This window comes from Cheilinus undulatus, linkage group 3 (genome assembly GCF_018320785.1).
Source record: "Cheilinus undulatus linkage group 3, ASM1832078v1, whole genome shotgun sequence".
Lineage (NCBI taxonomy): Eukaryota > Metazoa > Chordata > Actinopteri > Labriformes > Labridae > Cheilinus > Cheilinus undulatus.
Window position 1 is genome coordinate 46358516 of NC_054867.1, and position 21039 is coordinate 46379554.

The 21039-nt window shown below is 38.4% G+C and overlaps 2 protein-coding genes across 2 annotated transcripts in view; both read right to left on the bottom strand.

Moving 5' to 3' along the window:
- Positions 1–3240: 3240 nt before the first annotated feature.
- Positions 3241–3600, bottom strand: LOC121507327 (snaclec agkicetin-C subunit beta-like). The gene has a single exon (XM_041783608.1). It carries the CDS (start codon positions 3598–3600, stop codon positions 3241–3243), a length of 360 nt encoding a protein of 119 aa, XP_041639542.1.
- A 4789-nt stretch (positions 3601–8389) lies between these two features.
- The window catches only part of si:ch211-286o17.1 (hematopoietic progenitor cell antigen CD34), a 48219-nt gene continuing 35569 nt past the window's right edge, over positions 8390–21039 (bottom strand). Inside the window, exons 7-8 of the mRNA XM_041783693.1 lie at positions 18703–18852; positions 8390–12204 (exon numbers count right to left, since the gene is read on the bottom strand). Of these exons, the coding sequence (XP_041639627.1) occupies positions 12016–12204; positions 18703–18852 (339 nt within the window). The 3' untranslated portion in view covers positions 8390–12015. The remainder of the gene's footprint in view (positions 12205–18702; positions 18853–21039) is intronic.

The following is a 21039-nucleotide window of genomic DNA, read 5'->3' on the forward strand; positions in this document are numbered from 1 at the left end:
AAATCACATTATACAAGAAGCAGGTTGGACCAAGCACTTGCAGACATAACACCATGTGCCTCTGTGCTTGTTTCATCAGCCCATGAAACTGTTGCATGTGCAAACATCTATGGAGCTAAATCTATCCCAAAAGTTTTGTTAATTTGAAAAAGATATATTTAATTGAAAAATAGAGTTGAAACTGAAAGTTTATGGTTTGATCCTGAATTAAAAGAAAAAAAAAAACACTAAACTGAAACTAAAAATTAGCTTAAGTTTTTTTTTTTTTTTTTTTTTTTAATTTAGATATACTTTAGGTTCAGCTCTGTTGTTACTTTAATAACATAATTTGTTTTCACTTGTACTCTTAAATATAATTTCACATTTGAGGCGATGAAATTGTATTTTTTCAGGTTCAAACTTTAGGCCCTGTTCTGGCGTGGGGGGCGTGGCTTTAACTGAGAAGGGTGTGGAAATGTGAGTGACAGCATAGCAAGGAAGGCTCAGACCCTTCCACAATTATGTTGCCTTCAGGAAACGTGGGTACTTAAAGATATATGACTCAACACTTTCAATACACTGTATTCACCTAATTAGTTGTAAATAAACGGAGGCTGAGGACAAATTTAGCTTTTTAAAGCTGTTTTAGACAACTCTTGGCAATTATTTATATATTTAAACATTTAAATGTGTCAGATTGTTACGTTTATCACCCATACTTAAAGGAAGTGTTTCCCACTTCCATATTGGGCTGTGAACGCAGCGCAGCGTCACAGATTAGAAGGGTGTCTTTCTCATAGAGGTACAGTGGAAAGTATCCTAAATATCATAATGCTGGGTAACTTTGAAAAGTAGGGACTGCCACTGAAAAAATACCACCTGAAATGTGAAAATATATTTAAGAGTGAAAAATGAAAATAAACTGTTTTAGTAGAATAATTACTGAGCTGGATCAAAAGTATTTTTAAATTGAAAAAACTTTGCTTATGCTTATTTTTAGTTTAAGTTCAGCATTTTTATTTATTTATTTTTTTTAACACAGGATCAAACCATAAACTTTCAGTTTCAATTTTTTTCAAATTAACAAAACTGTTGGCATGGACTTAGCTTCATAAACATCACTTTTGCAATGTGTGGTTGTAAAATGATTTATTTTTCAGCCCTTTTGGAAACTTTTGGGTACTGAAACGTAAACAATGTCTCTTTGTAATGTAGAGCAGTGTTTTTCAAAGTGTGGGTCAGCTAATCATGCTAGGGCTGCACACAGTAAGCTGGCCATACAGTTAAAGTCAGATCCTATGAAGCTGACACTGTTGAGGCCCACCATTCCAGTCAAACTCTCTTTGTAGACTGTAAAGCAGCTGCCCACCACTAGTAGGTCCTGTAGCTGTTCTTAATAACTACTGCCTTGCAGTCATATTGCTTTTTAATCTGATGTAAACAACCCCTAACTGACAGCATTGATGGCATGTTTTTACAATGGTGTTGTTTAGCACCATTTTGATCTAGAAAACGGGGATAAAGTTGTGTACAAGCTGTGTCAGAGTATGTTCACGTTTATCCAAAATACAGAGGGACGATTTTCACACAGGAATGGAGATGTTACCCTGCTAAGAGGATTGAAGGCCAGGCAGTTCTAGATCAGGTCACTTTGGCCATATTTGGTAAGCCAGCTTTGCGTCCAATGTGTGAAGTTGTTTCACTATATATATTTACTTGAATTTAAACTAGTCAGCTACATGCAGTTATTACTTCCATTTAATCAGATGAGAATTAGAATTTGGAACATCACCAAATCATGTACATGCCCAGTAAAAGGCTCAAATGGTGCATTAAGTGGAGGGACACATTAGTCGCCTCTCTTGTTGGTGGATATTATCCTTTACAGACTGTTAAAAGGAACCCTGCATGATCAGACAAGTTTCTCTTGTTGGATAGATATTTGTATCTCTCATATGTATATTGAACTATAAAACTCACTAGATATCTGCATTATCAGTAAATTTGAGCTCATAAACTTACCAGGAGGCCACCATGTTTTAGTCCGCCCTCGTAGTGTGACGTCACAGTTCCACAGCGCTCCCTATAAGCGCACCTCGCCGTTTCTATGCAGTAACCATTTTTCAGATGGTTTTGCTGGGAAGGGAGTTTCTCCAAGGAAATGCTGAAGTGGATGTTTACTGTGAAAAGCACGAACCAGAAGTCAGTTTGTACTGTGTTTACCTTTACCTGAACTGTGTGGAAACAGAGAGCTTCATAAAGAGTCGACGTTTGGGGAACAACTTTATTAAACAGAATTTTTTAGCTTGTGGCCTTCATCTGGTTCATCAGGAAACAGATTTCAAACATATTCTTCCAATGTGGATATAAATATTTGACACAAGAAAATAAATATGGCTCTGTATTTAGCATTTTCCTGTCTAGTTGGACAGATAACTGCTCATGGTGCAAATAAAAAATAGAAGAGACCTCAAATTTTAAAATTCTCCGTGCTTGGGACATGCAGCCTTCCTGAGACGCAGCCCTAGCACTGACTGCCTGTCAGAAACAGCGGCTACTGCAGAGGAATGGCGAAGAGCACTGCAGAACTGTGACGTCACACTGCCAGCATGGACCAAAACATGGTGGCCTCCTGGTGAGTTTATAAACTCAAATTACTCAAAATGCAGATATCTAGTGAGTTTTTTAGTTCAATATGCATACAAGAGATACAAAAACCTATCCAACAAGATGAACTTGTCTGATCATGCAGGGTTCCTTTTAAAACACAAAAAGAGGTCAGAAAATATACCTGGGTGGCCTGCCCAAGAATCATCTATGTGTAGCAAACACTGTAAAACGAGGAATTATTTGAAGAAAATGTCATTTAATTTTGTCATTGTGTACAATGAATTTAAGACATTTTGCAAGAGGGCTCCCCATTGGAGCTCTCTATTTAAAGATTGGGAACCCCCTAATTTTGACAATATGCAGAGTTTGTCCACACTGTTTGATGGAGTCATTCCTCTAGACACCTGTCCCATGAAATAGATGTAGTTTTCAATGCTTCAGTGCTCTGCTTTTCGGTTATTACATTTAAAAGCAATGTTGTCATTTGAAAATGCATGGTCTAAAAAATGTAGTCAACCCTAAATCAGATATACCTATCCTAATGCTCAGAAAAAAAAAAATATAATTCCTTTTGTGTTACAATTACAACATGCCACTCCTACTGCTGCTAACATGTCTGAATCTAACTCTCACAGCACACAGAAGTGTTCCTCAGTTACCCCCACCAAACTTATGGCAGACAAAGTTGAGTTTCTTGGTACAGTCCCAGCTCTCCCAGCGCCCCTCCTTTGGTAATAACGCCCCACAGCGGTGTCTCAGGGCAGGGCAACGCGGCATCTCGTCTCCCTTCCAGGCCTGGTACATCATCTTTTCCCCATCCACCCACAGCCAGCTGTCAGCCAGGTTGCGCAGGCCAGTCCACACCTGAGCCGTTTGACTGTTGTTGCTTATCTTCAGGACTTCCTTCTGAGCAGCTTCAAACATCAGACTGACCAGATCGCTCTGCCGGTCGCGACAGTACTCTAGAGCCTCCTCCCATGTCTTGTTTTCCTTCACCAGGACAGCCTCCATTTTGAAACAGTAGGATGCAAACTTCTTCGTACAGTTCCTTCTCCCCCAGGCTTTCTCGGTCTGAACTACACATCTGTGTGCTTCTACTGTTGCATTTTGTTTTCTCCATTTGAAGAAAGATGCAGGTCTCCCATCCGACCACATCCACTTGTCATTATCATCCTTGTGGAGGCCGATCCAGACATTAGACCTCCTTTGGTTATTATCTCCTGTAACGCTAAGAAGTGCACTATTCTCCTTACTGCTGAAGACCGAGGACATTTCACTGTAATGCTGTCTGCAGTGCTCTCTAGCCTTTGACCAGGTCCTCATTTTGTGGATATAAACATGAGAAAACAGAGCCAGTTTGAGCAGACCTGTGATCATCAGAAACCTCAGAGCACTTTTACTCATGTTGTCTCAATGTTGTTTTCCCCTCTGAAGCCAAATCTCATGCCATCAACATTTTTAAATACCTACAGGAGAAGTATCTATCCAATCAGCTTGCACCTCAGGCTGTTAAGAAAATAAATCTCACAGCATACAGGTTGGATACAAATGAGGGTATTAAAATATTTTCAAATGAGGTTTTATGGAAAGCATCAGCAGCAGGCTGATTTGACCATGGAGGAAATAGCATGCTAGCATACACCTGGTCCAATACTGACTCACTGAATTAATTCTAGATTTGATATGAAAATGAGCATGGGATTTAAATAGATCATGAAAAGTCTTTAGACCATAAAATGTCTTTAAAATTGTATTTTTTCTTGTCAAAGTCTTAAATTTAACATGGAACTTTGAGGCATGATTGAGAACTATTTAAATATACTCTACTAACTTATTTGTTGTCATTGTTGGTTTGCTTGTTCAGAGTCTATTAGTGTATTACATACACAATTACATACTTCAAATAGAAGGGAGAAGGAGAAGCGTCTCGTGGCATGCAACCTGGTCCGACTCGGAAGACATCAAAGATGTACTGCCAGACATGGCATCATAGCCATAACTCACCTTGAATTTTTTCCTCCTTTTCTTACGATAACATCAGGATGACTTTCCCCAGTGTAGACTTACTCAGAAAACAAGACGTGCAGCCCAGGTCTGCTTGTTGGGTTCCTTGAATCAGGCACTCCATTTGAAAAACTTTTTAAAAAATAAGTGAACATTTTTAATTTAAATGTGTTTTATATACATTGCTTTACAAATGTATTAGACCACCTGTCTCAGAGACCATCCAGCATCATGAAGTGCTTTAATGCGGACTCTTTCATTTTCAGAGAGCTCACAACGTTTTACCATTTTGAACAGGAATGAGGAATTTCAAACTGAATTCACCTTTTTAAACCCAAATTTGAGCCGGCTCACAGGGCTTCTCTGAGAAGTCAGAAATTAATCAAGCATAACATTCAACCACTAAAACTAATTTTTCTCTTCAGAAGTGCAAGTAGATAACTATAATTTAACATATTAATCAAGAAATAATAATGTGCTTTACTATTTTTTCAGGGTTTTTGTTGTTAATCAGTAAATTTAAAAATTCATGGATAACAATAATAATGATATTTTAGCATTAAAAATATCTTTTAGGTTGAAGAGCTTCTACATATTGGTGTATTAACCATTGCAGAAACATGAAAAATGATTTTGGTTTTACCAATGCTGTTAATTTAGGGCCGCTGTGGCATAAACCTTACTTTGGGTGGTGGTCTAATAAATTTGTTAAGCACTGTACACCAGTGGGGGTGAAAAGTTGTTAAAAAGTGGGGATGCCGGGGAGCAGGTAGCAGAATGGATAAGGCGCGCGCCCCATGTATGCAGGCGGCCCGCGCTCGAATCCGGCCTGAGGTCCTTCACCGCATGTCTCTCCCCGCTCTCTTCCCTGTCTCCAACCCTATCCACCATCCTCTCCTTTATCAAATAAAGGCACAAAATGCCCAAAAATAAAACCTTTGAAAAAGTGGGGATGCCATTCTACTTCACTCCATTCGCACATGATGAGGCAAGTCCTTCAGTTAACCCTTTGAGGCCTCGTCCACACAGAAGCAAAATCAGGAGTATACACAAAAGTTTTTTTGTCGTATCTGCATTTCATCCACACAGAAACAGCGTTTTGGGAGCTTTTTGAAACCGGGTCCCAGAGTGAACAAATCTGTAAAAGCTTACCATTTCGCCTCCGTGTGGCCAGCCACATCTTTCTTGAAACAATTACGTCATACATAGCATAGCCCACTTAAGCCGCATGCACGGGTGAAACCAAAACATGGCAGATTACAGGGCTGTGTTTGTGCTGTAGAAGCTACTGAGCTTATTATGGCTTTTACAGCCAAATCTGATGCTCCTTTACCACCAACGCAAAACAGCATACACCAGATGTTCTTAAATCCACTACGGAGAATAACCAGAAGGGCAACTAAGAAAGTTTTGGGGAGTTTTCCATAATCTTCTTCTCTCTTTTGGTGCATTTCCGTGGCAGCATTACAGCACCATATACAGGCTTGGCATTAGGGTGATTCTCATGAACACGGTACAACTTACAGAAAAAATCAGAGACCTTTGTATACAAAATGTTTTGTACTTATTATGTCAAAAATTATGTCTAATTGTACTATTTAAGATAAAATTATCATTCATGTGCACATTTTTTATGCATTTTTAGGGCCACCAAGAGGAAATACATTCAATACCGTAACACAGTTTTGATTAGAAGTATAATTTTAAAAAATATGTTTCATCAGCATGCACTTTATTATGTTTAAGGATAGAAGCTATGACAGTATGTATGTATTTATTACAAAATATCAAACATGCAAGAAGCTCGTCGGGCCGTAGTGAGGCTGTGGTCGGCTGTTGTAACCCCCACCCCCGTACAGAGCACAACAAACGACGCTCGGTCCAATTGAAAGTCCGCCCGACTTCAAAATGAGTCGTGTGACTCAAAATTCATGGCTGAATTGGACAATATCGCAGTGTATGCCCAGCTTTAGTGAGGATTTCTTGGTAGTAGTGAGATTTGAGAGTTTCTTCCCCGGTTGTGGGACTTACCTGCCAGTTGCTGTCAACAGAGACAACCTGATTCTAATTTTTCAGCTGGGTACATCAGTGTCCAGAATTTGACTGGTCTTGTCTTTCTGTTGTTCAGCATTGACATCAAATTCCTTTGTAACAGTAAACAAACTGAAACAGTAAATTGGATATAGGGTAAATTTGTGCAAACTTTGAACTAAGTGCTATGGCATTTACTCTCTTTAAAGAGAGAGTCTGGAGTATTTAGAGTGTCCTTTTCCTGTGTTAGCAAATAAAAATACATTAACTTCTCTCCCACTGAAGCATGATGCGTATGTGGTGTTTTGAATACCACAATTGCATTTTTCATCACAAACATGCAAACCCCAGTCTTTAGTTCTGCATACTTAGTTCTGCTCTTCCTCCATCAAATCATCGATTTGCATTTCAGCAGAAACCCGACTCAAGGACTGTAGAATCAAACCATGTTATCACAGCAGTAGAGACAGTTTTCCTTTACCAGCGCTGGAGTTTTAAATCTCTGATGTTTGCTTCATTAAACACGAGGGGGTTTACGTTCAATTTAGAGCATTTAGTGAGTGCTTTTTAACACAGGGTGATTTAGTTTCTCGTTGCTTTCAGGGGAGATTAAATCAAGATTGTGTTGCTTGCATCATATTTTAAGTTAATCAGATTTTCAGGGATCAGGAGACGGCAGCGCTGCTTTAAATGATGTGCTGATTGTTTCTGGTAAAGTGTTATTCTGAGCTATCTTTCAGTAATATTATGTGCATACAGTACCTCAAAGATCTGTTTAGATTAGGACAGTGCAAAAATGACACAGCAAAGACTGGAGATCTGTGTTTTCATATTTTGATACTGATCCCCCATCCCCTGCTTTAATACAATAAATAGATCAAAAATGTTCTTTTATTTCCTGTAAATTCCTGTAATCAGTGACTTCTGTGCCTGTAGATGTCACTAACAGACTCAGAGATGGCTTGGAGCTGAGCTGCATATGATTTCTATAATCAAGGCACAATAACTATGTAGAACTATAAAAATAACATCAGATGGATATTTTTGTCTTATTTTATGATTAAAAAAAAGGTAGCAGGATTCACTTTTTTATCTTGTGCTGGATAATAATAGTAATTATTATTATTGTAATGATAATAGTGATATCCAAACAGAAACACCAACCCATATTAAACTTTTTTTATGGAGCTATATGGAACTTAAGTTTGCAGATTCAGGTGTAAAGAAATACTGAAAGAGTCGTGCTGCATGGATGTGTCTCTCCTTTGTTCTGTCTATAACAGACACTAGTTTTACCATGTGCATTTTAAAGAGATGATAAAGGGACTTAATAAAATGTTTTTGTACAGTGAATAAAACAGGCAGAGAAGTTAGAGAGGCAGTGTGTTCAATTCTGGATTCAAAAACTTCTGTGTGTCCAGTTTCTGTGCACATTACCTACATTGAAGCACAAGTTTCACTTAGGCCTATTATATGTTTTTTATTTTAATTGAACCAGTTTAAGGCTTTATTTTTACTTTAATGGATACAATACACCACTTTAAAATCACTTTTAATTTGTTGTTTTTTGCATATGTTTGCATTTTTATGTGAAGCTCATCATGCTGATTGCTTTCTGAGTCTGTGGTTTTTGCTTTTGTATCGCATGGGAAAACTATATACTAGCACTGATTTATAGGATATGGGATGCATCGATATGTTTAAATGTTTTAGTTCATATATCGAGCAAACACAACAGAAGGAAGCTGCAGACCACCCACAGAGATATTGGAAACAGTCACAGTTTATGAGTGAGGCACAGGTACAGAGAAAGTAGGCCTATTTACACATGCAGCACAGTATGAGTTTCATATCAACAAGGAGATAAAGGCAGCCCTGGGAATGCTGAACCTGCTGGATGTTATGTAGGAATTTAATGTATGTCCTTTAAAACGCTGCTGATCTTTGTTACTACCAAAACAGAAGTACACATAGGAAAACTTGGCAATAAAAAACACTGTACACTAATGCCACCATGAAAAAGGCACAATCACAACAGTAGAAAACATACTTCATGACCTATCTGTTAAAATCTGACAAGGTTTAGTTGCTCATCATAACACAAGTCTAAAAGAAATATGCAAATACTAACAGCAGAAACACATTTTCATTTTATAATCAGACTCAAAATTGTTAAACTCCTCAGTAAACCAAGGAAGATGCTTGTTTATGCTGGTTTTATGAAACCGTGCTTGTAGAGTGCTTTTTGACTACAGCATATGCTTCATCGTGTCAAAATAAGAAGCTAGAGAGGTACCTGATTGGCCAAAAAAATATATTTCTAGGCATAGATCTGGGTGTGAAAGCATTTAAACATAGCACAGAATCACAATAGCTCACTGGCTCTGTGCAACATAGGGGAAAGATTCAAAAATTAAAGTTATATTGGTGACAAATTTGTCAGTGGACTCTAAAGGCTGTTTTAACACTTTTTTCACATAATGTCAGACACAAAAAATATTCAGAATACCTTCAGATGGACTTTGATTTTATCAGTGTCAGGGAGGATTTTGGTGCAAGCAACATTTATTTCAAAGTACACCTTAAAATCTGGGCACAGGTCACATTGGAATATAAAATGCTGTTTGTTTTCAGCAATGCATTTTGTTAGTTTCCAAAATAGCAATTTTAGCTCTATTTTTATGAGCAGATTGAACACATAGTTTTCCCAGAATGCATTTGGACATTAGACACTTTGCACCATGAGTGAAGTTATCCACTGAGTTAGAGCAATCCTGCCTGTGGATACCAACTTCAACATAGCATGGATGATGGACTGAACCCTGAAAAAGAGCACTGTCTGGGTCAAGGTGCACCTTTCAGTCTTTGTTATTAGCCAATCAGATTAGCTTATTTAGGATGGCACAGCTGATCAAAATTTAAACAATGTGAAAGACATGAGGGAAAACTGCAATGGATAAGAAACATAAACTATACTGTTTATTTTAGGTTGAGTCAGTTATGATGGACATTTTGAGTATTTTCAGTTTTACAGTGCGGATCGTTCTTTGTGATGATTTCTATTGTGTTTAGCAAAGTCCAAAGATGTGTCATCTAGGTTTGCCAAACAGAATTTGCACCTCTGTTAGCTGTAATACGGTAGTAAAGCTGTTGTGATGTTGACAGACAGTGAGTCACTCTGCTCACCTCCTCAGGTCACTTGTTGTCTTTAAGGAGTTTTTTAAACCATAATAGGCATATTAGGGTCACTCAGAATATCCAAATATAAAAAGGATTTGTTAATTTTTGAGAAAAACTTCACATTTTTGATATCATAAAGTAGGTAATCTATGAGAAACCAAGTTTAGAATTTTTGAGTTAAATTAGTGGTAAAATTATGAGAGCAGTCTCAACTTTCTAGTTTAAAAGGTTGTAGTGATGTGAACCCTAACAGAGAATTTTTTTAGATTACATAATCAAAGATAGTCTACTGTGTGGATTAAAATCATACCAGATGAAGCTGTTTCCTTGCACCAGTACAACAGTTAAGAGCCTATTAAAATTATATTTTAAAGGGGGTGGTAAACATCACATTGTTATTGTCATCCAGACTTTAAAGACACTTTGCTGTAAACTGGAGTTGTTCAGAAGAAACCAGACAGTAAAGCTGAGCAGTTCATAGACATTTTTTTCAAATTGCAACATTTCCTTTCGCAATGTTCAAATGGCAGAAGGTGCAATATCTCTTTAATCTGAAATATTTATTAAAATGCCAGTTTAATGCAACTTTTTTGCAGCAGAGATGTTATGCTCTGTACATCATGCAGAAATGCCAGTGTCATTTTTTTTAGAGTTGTTTAAAAAATATTTGCAGATTTTTTGCTTGATTAAAATAAGAGCGACGCTTCAATGAAACAATTCATATTGAATTTACAAAATGAAGCGAACTAATTGCAATGAGATATTTTTTCAAAAATGTTCAAATACATGACAAGGAAGTTAAAAAGATGTTTACATATGTAAGCGTTATCGCAATTTTTGTAAAAAAAAAATTACAGATTATTTTCCTTAAGCCATACATGACATCATCTGGGAGCCAACTCTGATCCAATCAGTGTGTTGAGTTTAATTTCTCATCAATTTTCTACCTATAATGTTGTAAATTTGTGACTTTAGAAACTTGAAAATTTTCTGATTTTTTCTGTATATTTACAACTTTTTAAATTATAAAAGTCAGAGTTCAGTTTGTTATAAATTTACAATTTGATATATGAAAAAATAGTTTGTCTTCTCTTGAAAATTAACGGATCCTTTTAAAATTTGTTTGGGTGGCCCTAGTATGCCTTTGTACATTAAACCAGTGCTCTACAAGCCTTATTTACTCGTCACCATAATCCGTCACTTGGAAGGAAGAAAAGCTGGTAAAAAGTAGCACCAACCCCTGCAAACATTGTTCGCATTCCTATGTGTCTTAGTATGCTGTGAATTCACCACTTTGAATACACGACAAATGGGGGGAATTCTCAATCCGATAAGATGGTATGCAGTGTGTGATGATGGCGGTTGCACTCGTGGTCATGACAGCGTGTGTCTCAGCTCTTTATGGTATTTTGGTGGTACCAGCATATTGATCACAGCCTCTTTTTTAGATGAAAAAATAGGTATTTAAGCGTCTTATGCACCAGATTTTACAGTCTGTGATAAAACTGGTCACTTCAAAACTTGACTTAATTGTCTGTTGCTAATACTTTGTCAATTTCTCTTTGGTTTCTACAAAAATAAAATGTTAATGATCACAAGCAAATGCTTTCGTGACATCTCACAATCTGGTATATAAGAAAATAACGCCAATGTTCAGTAAATTCAAACTCCTTGTTTGTGTTTCAGGTCTAGAGAAGATAAAGGAAACAGAGAGGCTAAAAAGACGAACATTTCATGAATCACAGAGAAAAAACAAGCAGTGAGCTTCAGTCCTTTATACAACAGTAAAAACGTGGTTGTCTTGATATTGCCTGGATTGTTTTGTTCATAAAAGGAGCGTTCTCGGCCCTCATTGAGGATTGACGGCACATTTTTGTTGATTGTTTCATGATTGTGACGTACAGACTGAAGTCAGGGCCGTTAGAAATCCTACTCAGTGCCCTCTTAGAGCCTCAGCGCCTCTGCTGGCTCCTCAGTGATCCCCAAACTCTTCACATTACAGGCATTGTCATTTTCTTCATCATGAGTTTCATTGTTGTCGTCGTCGTCGTCATCCAGAGAATTGTGGGTCGTCAGGAGGAGGGATGTGTTCTGTGGGTTCTTGTGATATTTGTCTCAGTGTGTGGAAAGTCTCTGAGGCAGTAGAAGTGGATTGTGGGCAGTGAGTCCCAGCTGCTGGTGGGTAAAGCAGGAGGTCGGAGGTGCTGTGGTTCACATCTCTGTGTCAGCCACGGGGGTCTGGGTGGCAGAGTGTCCGTTAGTGGTGGGGGCCGGGTTGTTCCCGTTTTCCGGAGGAGACTCGCCGTTGACCGTGGGTTTGTCGATGGGCTCCTGAGGGAGGGGGGCCACCGACACCAGGGTGTTAGCCTGGTTCTCCTCATCCACCTGGAAAGTGTCAGCCTAAAGAGAGCAAACAGAAAACACAGGTTTAAGAGCTGATTCAGCAGCTTTTTGTCTCAGCTGCTATGAAATATCTTCATCAGCAAGTCTGCAGTAAAGTGAGCCTCATACTGTACACAGAACTTTATATTACTGTACAATTAAACACCGTGTCATTATCACCAGTATGGTCTCAGTGCTGAACTGTAGCTCTATTATGTGTTTTTGTTGTTCAGCCGACTTAAGGATGCTGTGTTAATGGCGATTTCACAAGAGTACCACTGAAGGAGCACCAACAGGCCTTATTAGCCTGATGACAGATTTCCCTTTACCTAAGGACTAACAGATAACATTGGAGTTAATGTAGAGATGAATCGTGTTACTGTTAAACTGGTTTCAGAACCTTGTTTTCATTTATGAGCACTTGTCTGCCTCTCTCCATCTGGCAGATGCTTGCTGGTGAACCAGGAAGGCATGGGCGGAGGATGTGTGGAAGATGAAGAGGGAGGCTGAGAGATATTGAGGTATGTCCAGAGAGTGATTATTTTGGTTTAAAAACCTGCTCTTTTTTTTTTTTTTTTAATTAAGGTTTATTTTGGGCGTTTTTGTACCTTTATTTGACAGAGGAGGCCAGTGGATAGAGTCAGAAACAGGGACGAGAGCGGGGGAGAGACATGCAGTGAAGGGCCCCTGGCCGGATTCTAACCTGGGCTGTCTGGGGCGTGCCTTAAACCACTTGGCCACCTGTGCCCCATCATAGTTAGCCTTTTACCATGTTTTTGTTTTAATGTGTCACTGTGTGAAAAGCATGATGATATGTTTTATTAAAGATATATAATCAGGCTTTTTTCCGCCCTTATTCAGAGGACAGTGGATAAAGTCAGAACCTTGGCCGCCTGTATGCCTGGGGCGCAGCTTAACCATTTGACCATCTGCACCCTATGTTGTGTAAAGTAAAAGTCAGACTTCTGCCTTTTGCAGACTGAACATTCCAGCCAGTTATATTCTATTCTGTTGCTCACAAAAAATGCAACTAAAAGTGTTTCACAATATGGAAAATAAATGCACCTAAAAACAAACAAACAAAAAAAATTGTGATATTAGTCAAGAGAGCTATACAACATTTATAGAAAGTATAAAACAATTTCTGTTACAGCAGACATAATCAAAATTAGACTGATTAATTTTCAAAATATTTGCCAGAAAATAAAACAAGAAAAAATTAGCACAGAAAGCAGAGGTGTAACAATATATTCAACTCAAAATGTCATACATATTGTGAAGTTCATTAGTAACTGTGCAGCTAATGTCTATAACATTCCCTTTCCAGTTCACTAAATCTATTTAATTTTTAATGTCTTTATGGCTCAACTTATATTAAAAAAGGAAACTTTACCTTATTAATTTCACTAAATTATTACTTTCACTTTTAAGGTTGTTTTAAACTCTCTATTTAGCTATTCCTTTGTTTTTAACATTTTTAAATTAAATCAAAATATTAATCACTGATCTATTTCTTACATTAATATGAAGCTGTGTGATCAAAAATGTGTAGTTTGCTTTGACACACATTAGCATATTAGTACTAACCTGATTAAATAAAGGTTGAATGAATAGATAAAATATTACATTACTAAGAGACAGTTGTAGCACTTTTCTTAAAACTGGGTTTATGAAGGAATCAGATTGAAGACGATTTATGAATAAATATTGTTATTGTTGTTTGTTATTATAATACATTTTTGCCAAAAAAATGTAGGACATCCTCTTCCCTTATTTTACTGATAAATATGAATAATTACCGTTTAAATTTGAAGTATCATAATTTCTTATCACACAATGGTTATTTTTCTTTGTAACAAGGAACTCAGATTTCCGACAAGATGCACTGTAAGCCTTAAAATTTTCACTTGCTTCCTCCATGTCAGTGCACCTTTATTCTTCAGTTTTTAGTTGAATGAGTTTAGCCAAGATCAGACAGCACCCTCTGCTGCTCAATAAAAGAGTACTATACACCCACAATTAACTTTTTAAAGGTGCAACTGCTCAGCTGGTCCCAAACAAAAATATCTCTTCAACCAGTCGTGTGCAAAAACATTCATTAAGTTAGACATGGTCAAGACGATCTGCTGAAGTTCAAACCAAACATCACTAAGGTGACTTTAAATGTGCCATGGTTTTACACTGAATCAGAGCCTACTATTCAAACGCTGCAGCAGAAAACAAGACTCATCAGATCTAAAACATTCTCCACTGTTTTACCGTCCAGTTTTGAGGAGGCTGTGTGAATTGAAGCCTCTTTGAAGCTGACAATAGTGACAACTGAAGCTGTAGTCCATCTGCTTTGAGGTTTGACATGTACCGGTTCATTAATGCCTCTGACCTCTGCCATCAACAAAGCATTTAGGCCCAGAGAGCTTCCACTTACTTAATGGTTTTTATCTGACCTCTAACCCTAGAGATGGTTGTGTGTGAAAATCCCAGTAGATGAGCAGTTTGTGAATACTCAAACCCTCCAGTTTTTTTTAAATCAAATTGTCCAAATTGTGTAGTTCAATGTGTATTGATTTACGAAGTATGAAAACATTCATCAGAAAATATAATACATGCAAAGCATGCAAAGGTGGGAAAAATAAAGCCATCAGAATAATAATAAAGAGCTAAATCCAGTTTTATTTTGAAAGAAAAGCAGCAATGCAAAGCAAAGTTTAGACCTAACTAAGTCATAGCCAGCTAACATCTAAAACAAAAAGATAAGCTTTAGCTGTGAGTTTTTAGCATCCTGATAGCTCAGTGTACTCCATAGCTTTTGGGAGTGACTCCACAAAACAAATCCCAGATTTTCTTTGCAAGTTAGTGTGAGCCTCCAATAAACCAGCAGCAGATGATTTACGCAGATTAGCATTTAACACTAATATGTTTTGTCATTGCGTTTAAGTATTGCATGCAAACCAGCAGGACGGTGTGATTGGAACTGGATTTGTTTTGGTGGGCGTTGCTCAAAACAAACAGATTCATTCTTCGTTAATGATGTTTATGGGTGTCAGCTGTGTGTGCAATCAGAAGGGTGTCAGTAATTGCTTTGGAGGTTTACAATATGCGTGCACGCCTGTTGTCTCACTTCATCTCAAGCTGAAAATACGAGAACTTTATGCTCAAAGTGATTCTGTCTGAGTTTGGTGAAGTGCTTTGTCAGTGAGAACTCTGAGGAGAGAATTTCTATTTGAGAGAGAAACTTTGAGAGCAAATAAAGACAATCCAACAATCTGCTCATCTAAAATAGTGCATGGGTGCGCCCCATGTGCAAGTGTTTTATGATATGATGTAATAAGTTTGAAAGAGAGAAGAACTGAAACCATCTGTCGCCCTCTGGCAAGAGGTTTAATCAGAGAAAACATGAAGGACTCAGAGCTGCTTTGAGTTAAGGCACATATGAGTTGTGCATGTCCTTCCTGTAAATGGGGGATAACCAAACGTTTGACCTCACATCCATATGGACTCCTCATATAAACAGACACTCTGCACAATTTCCTCAGAAAGTGCAGATATGATTATATTCTTATGGTCTGTTAAGACGGTTGTTCCGTCAGATATTCTGATCCTTTATTACATCATTACCTAGATTTGAGTATTTACAGATATAGAGTACTCCCTGGGTACCAAAGATTAAATAGTTAAACATTCTTATTTTGTGAGAGCTGCACACTACTAACCCTTTGTGGGTGTCAAATTAACGCTCTGTACATTTAAATGCAGTTAAGGTCAAATTTTTGTGCGAGTCTGACTAAAGCTGCACTTGTAAAATGCAGGTCCAAGTACCAAGTCACATTTCTTGAGGTGGTATGAGCACACTTCTATAATACAGTTGAAACACCATTCACTCTTTTAAAAATATGGCTCAGTCAGGCCCACATTGGGCAGGTGCTCTGCATGCTCCGCAATTTAAATGCTGGGCTTTGATGCAGAAATAGAACAGCATATATGCTAAGTGCAGCAAAAGTGATGTTGTCATCTGCCTTCAGTTCTAAGCTAAAGTAGGGGTTCTCAACTGGTGGGTTGGGACCCAAAAGTTGCAGATCAGTTTTCAGTGGGTCGCAAATGTATGTCTGGAAAACAATGGTGGCAAAAGTCAATGAAAAACATGCATCCAAACTTTTATTTTACTGTGTTTTATTGTGATAATGGGAAAAAATTGAAATGTTTTATCAATATTTAGACTCATTAATCTCCCTTTCTTGCAATAACAAAGCTTCTTTTACCAAGATAGTGAAGTAATTTTTCAAGATCTGGAACATTGGCTAAAATTTGCACATTATCATGGAGAAAGGCGGTGTAAAACATGTCAGTTTTGTGCTGTATCCTTTTCCTATCACAAATTCTGTTCCATCCAAGACCTTAAGTGAAACATTTTTATTTATTAATTGTTCATTGTTGAAATTTTTTGGAAATATGCGTCGCGATTTGTCATCAAAGATACTGGTGGGTCCTTAGGCTTGACCAGTTGATAACCACTGAGATAGAGGAATAGCATGTATTCCATGTGAACCAAAAGTAGATTGTAGAGTATGTAAAATATTCCAGAGCTGTAAAGCTGTAAATTTTACCCCATTTGACATACAACAAGTTGCTGGAGGAGGGAAAAAAGTATATGAGCTGAGCAGGGGCAAATAACAACCTACCATAGTGGAGATGAACAAACTTCCATTAATAAAAGCATTCTCCCCCATGCTACTGTTGTGGGGCAAGGACAGTAGTCCTTTTAAATAGCTAAAGGCTGGATCAGACTACATGGATTTACGTAGCTGTGTTTTCCTGATCATGTCACTGCTTCCCATAGTAGCACTTAAGTACCAAATATAAAATGAACAAATTCTCTTGCTGACCCTGATGTGACATGACCTGCATGCTGTAATTTTTCCTGCATCTTTAGTCTAGTTTGACACATGACATGAAGTCAGTGGCGTGCATCCTGATGCTGAACAACATGAAAGATATATTCATAATTTTATTTATAGAGTTTCCCCAACTAAATATAGTTTTTCTTCTCTGTGGAAACTCTGTTTGCATATAAGCTAGAGTAGCTAATGCAAATATTCAAGTCCAAAACACACTGGCACGGAACCAGTGCTTTGTGTCATTTGATGCACCTCAGTTGCCGTCCCTAACACACACTAACAGCAGTGCATCAACAGTCAAAATCCCCACCTCCCACTTCATGGCCAGGTGCTTGATACCAGAGTTGAGAGCCCGCTCAGGGATTGCCTCCCTGCCTCACCTAGTAGGTGAAAAAACATAATGGGAGCAGTGGTATTTCACTAGCAGCCGAGGCCTCATGTCTTTTCTACACCAGGGTGTCAAACTCAATCACAGAAGGGGCCAGATTCTGGATTCAGAACTAACCTGAGGGCCTAACAGGGTCACCCTTTTAACCATAAACAGTCAACCTCATTTAACCAGTAATAAAATATGAAACAAACAAAACAAAACTTTAGCACTGATGATAAAATGATTTTGACATTTAAAAAGTTAAAAAAGAAAAGTTTAAAGGCTCACAGTCTGAGAAAAATACATTTTTAGTTCAAAAAGCTCAAAATATGAAATTGAAATTGAAAAATAATGTTTTTTAATGGAAGATGTATTAGAAAGAAGTCAAAATCATGAGTTTAAAAAGTCAAAATATGGGAGAAAAATGTAATCATGAAATTAAAAGCCAAAATATAGTTCAAAATTTTAAATTATGAGTCTAAGAGGTCAAACCATGGGATTATGAAGTCAAAGTTTGGAGTTGAATATAAAAAGTAAAATACATGGGGGTGCAGGTGGCCAAGTGGTTAAGGCGCACCCCATGTACGCGGACAGCCCGGGTTCGAATCTGGTCTGAGACGGTGTGGGTTTGTTCACAGGAGATATTTGGGGTGATTGTTTTGACATGTGTCGGACAGTGTTGTTGTGTTTTTGGCTTAAGGGACGCACCAATCATTATCGTCGGTTTAAATTGGTATCAGATTGAAATCAAATTGTAACATCCACCTTTGTGCCGATGACACAGTTTTGTATTGCTTTGCTAACACCGCACATTCAGCCACTGAAGTCCTTGAAGTCCAAATCCAAATTTATGTTGTTCTCCAAAACCAGAGATGTTGCTGAAAATCTGCATAACTTTCGTATCACCACTTTGACAGGACATGCTACTGAAAGAGACAAATATCTTGGTGTCTGGCTCAATCAAAAACTCATATTTAGATCCCACATTGATACTCTTGCCAACAAACTACGACAAAAAATCACATTCCTTTTTACTTCTCCTTTCTCTCACTTCCTAATACTCAGCCAAATTTTATTTTAATTGAAGCTGTCTTATAAGCTTATCGTACAAGCTAGGAAGGTTTTCTAGGTAGTGTGATCCTATGGCAACAATGATGATAGAGAAAAGCGACCTTTATATTCCCTGGAGTAAACGTCCTACTTCTCAGCTCATTAACCACTGACAGTGTGGCACAGCTCCTTTCTTGTACTCACCAGTCGGACTCCCTTGGAGTTCTTGCGGTGGGTTTTGAGGTAGTAACCAGCGACCAGCAGAGCAGCCAGCAGCAGACCAGCCAGCAGCAGAGAAACCAGGACCAGCTTTGAGTTCTTCCCCCAACGAGGGTTAGCCTCCTCAATGTCAGTCTGAAAACAACAGAATGAGAGCAAAATTTATACCACTATTTCTTTTCAATCATGACTTAAATATTGACATAAACAACCTCACATAAAGGCTTCTTTCTACATGATTGCAGATTGTCTTCACCTCAAGACAGCATCACAGCATAAAGATTCCAGAGAGCAGACATGACTATTTTAAGGAGTGACTGCTGAATGTCTCATGAGGTCACTCTTGTATGCGGTGGAGTAAAGAGGGGAATGTAGTGTATGCTGAATGCAGAGAGACAGGAGATAGGGGTGTGACGGACACACCCATAACCTCAGATTGTTCCCTCTGGACTTGATAAAATGCTTCGCAGCTGAGAGGTGGATTGTTTGTGGGCTTTTTGTTTGTCACACGAACTGTCAGCCTGGCAGCTTTAGGCTTTTACTCAGAGAGGGTTTTTCTTCTCCCAGGAGTATTCTCTTGTCGAGTTCCATGATGAATCAGCCACTGTGTTTATGGTGTCGTGTGTTTAGTGGATTTAACTTTGACTTTATTGGAAGTGTTTTCTTTACCAGGTCCTGTGGTGCATAGTGTGAGGTTGGCTTGACTCACCCGTAATAAAAGTATGACTCGTGATGAATTTGTTGGATAATCACAGTTATGGTTATCATTACTCAGGGTTCCAAATAACCAAGAAGCAAGTTAACTTCCACCATCCCATCCTAACCGCACACCAAGTAAAAGCATTGTCTAAGTACACAAATACTGTGCCAACATTTGTATTTATTTAAGGCATTATTTTGTTTTCAGTAACAACCTGTTGTTTTATTCCATTCAGTAGATAAATATTTACATTTTTATAGTTGGCAGCATCAGCCCAGAGGGGCCCTCTGGGTCTCCCTGGGAATTTTTTTAGCAACAAATCTTTCTTTTTCTGCATTTACTTGCTTATTTCTGCCCAGTCTAGTCTTGTGTTTTCTTTTTTTGTTGTTTTGCGAATTCATCTGCCACATTTTCACTCACTGATACATGCATTTCTTTTAATACTTTAACTGACGTGCACTGCAAGGATCTGACATGAACGAAGAAGAGGCAACTATGACAGCCACTCTGGTTAACATTTGTTTTAAGCCCTGTGCAGCAGACAATGGAGTCCATCCTGCAGACTACTATGGATGATTCTTTCACTACTCAGACATCCACTGTGCAGCACAGAGGATGAAATTGGTTCCTTCTGCATCAATATGATGGGTTTTGATGAGACGAAAGCTTAACAGCTCTACTAAAAATATCCTGTCCTCAGGAACGGTTGTGTTCACATGTCTCTTTCACAGTTTCCTAGTCCACATGAATTGCGGCCAAGATCTGGTTTTTAGGCAGACTCAGGCATGGTGTCCAAGTACAGGACCTTTGTGTCCACATTAATAAAACATGACGATTTGGGGTCAAGTGTACTCTGGTTCAAGCCCAGGTCCCTAATATGAAACCACCCAAAGAGTGCCTCAAGTTTCTTCTCTCTCTTAGACTTGAAGAATTCCTAGAGGTTCTGTTAGTCTGGTTTAGTCCAGTCTGGTCTGGTCTGGTCTGGACTAGACTAGTCTAGTTTAGTCCCATCTGGTCTAGTCTAGTCTGGTCTGGTCTGGTCTTTTCCTGTCAGGTTTGGTCTGGTCTGGACTAGTCTAGTCCTGTCTGGTCCAGTCTGGTGTATTCTAGTCCTGTCAGGTTTGGTCTGGTCTGGTCTGGTCTAGTCTAGTCTTGTCTAATCTAGTCTAGTCTAGTCTAGTCTAGTCCTGTCACATTTGATCTGGTCTAGTCTAGTCTAGTCTAGTCTAGTCTAGTCTAGTCTAGTCTAGTCCTGTCATGTTTGATCTGCTCTGGTCTAGTCTAGTCTAGTCTAGTGTACTCTAGTGTACTCTAGTTTAATATAGTCTAGTCCTGTCATGTTTGATCTAGTCTGGTCTGGTCTAGTCTGATCTAGTCTTGTCTAGGCCTGTCAGGTTGGTCTGGTCTGGAATAGTCAAGTCTAGTCTAGTCTAGTCTAGTCCTGTCAGGTTTGGTCTGGTCTGGAATAGTCTAGTCTAGTCTAGTCTAGTCTAGTCCTGTCAGGTTTGGTCTGGTCTGGAATAGTCTAGTCTAGTCTAGTCTAGTCTAGTCTAGTCCTGTCAGGTTTGGTCTGGTCTGGAATAGTCTAGTCTAGTCTAGTCTAGTCCTGTCAGGTTTGGTCT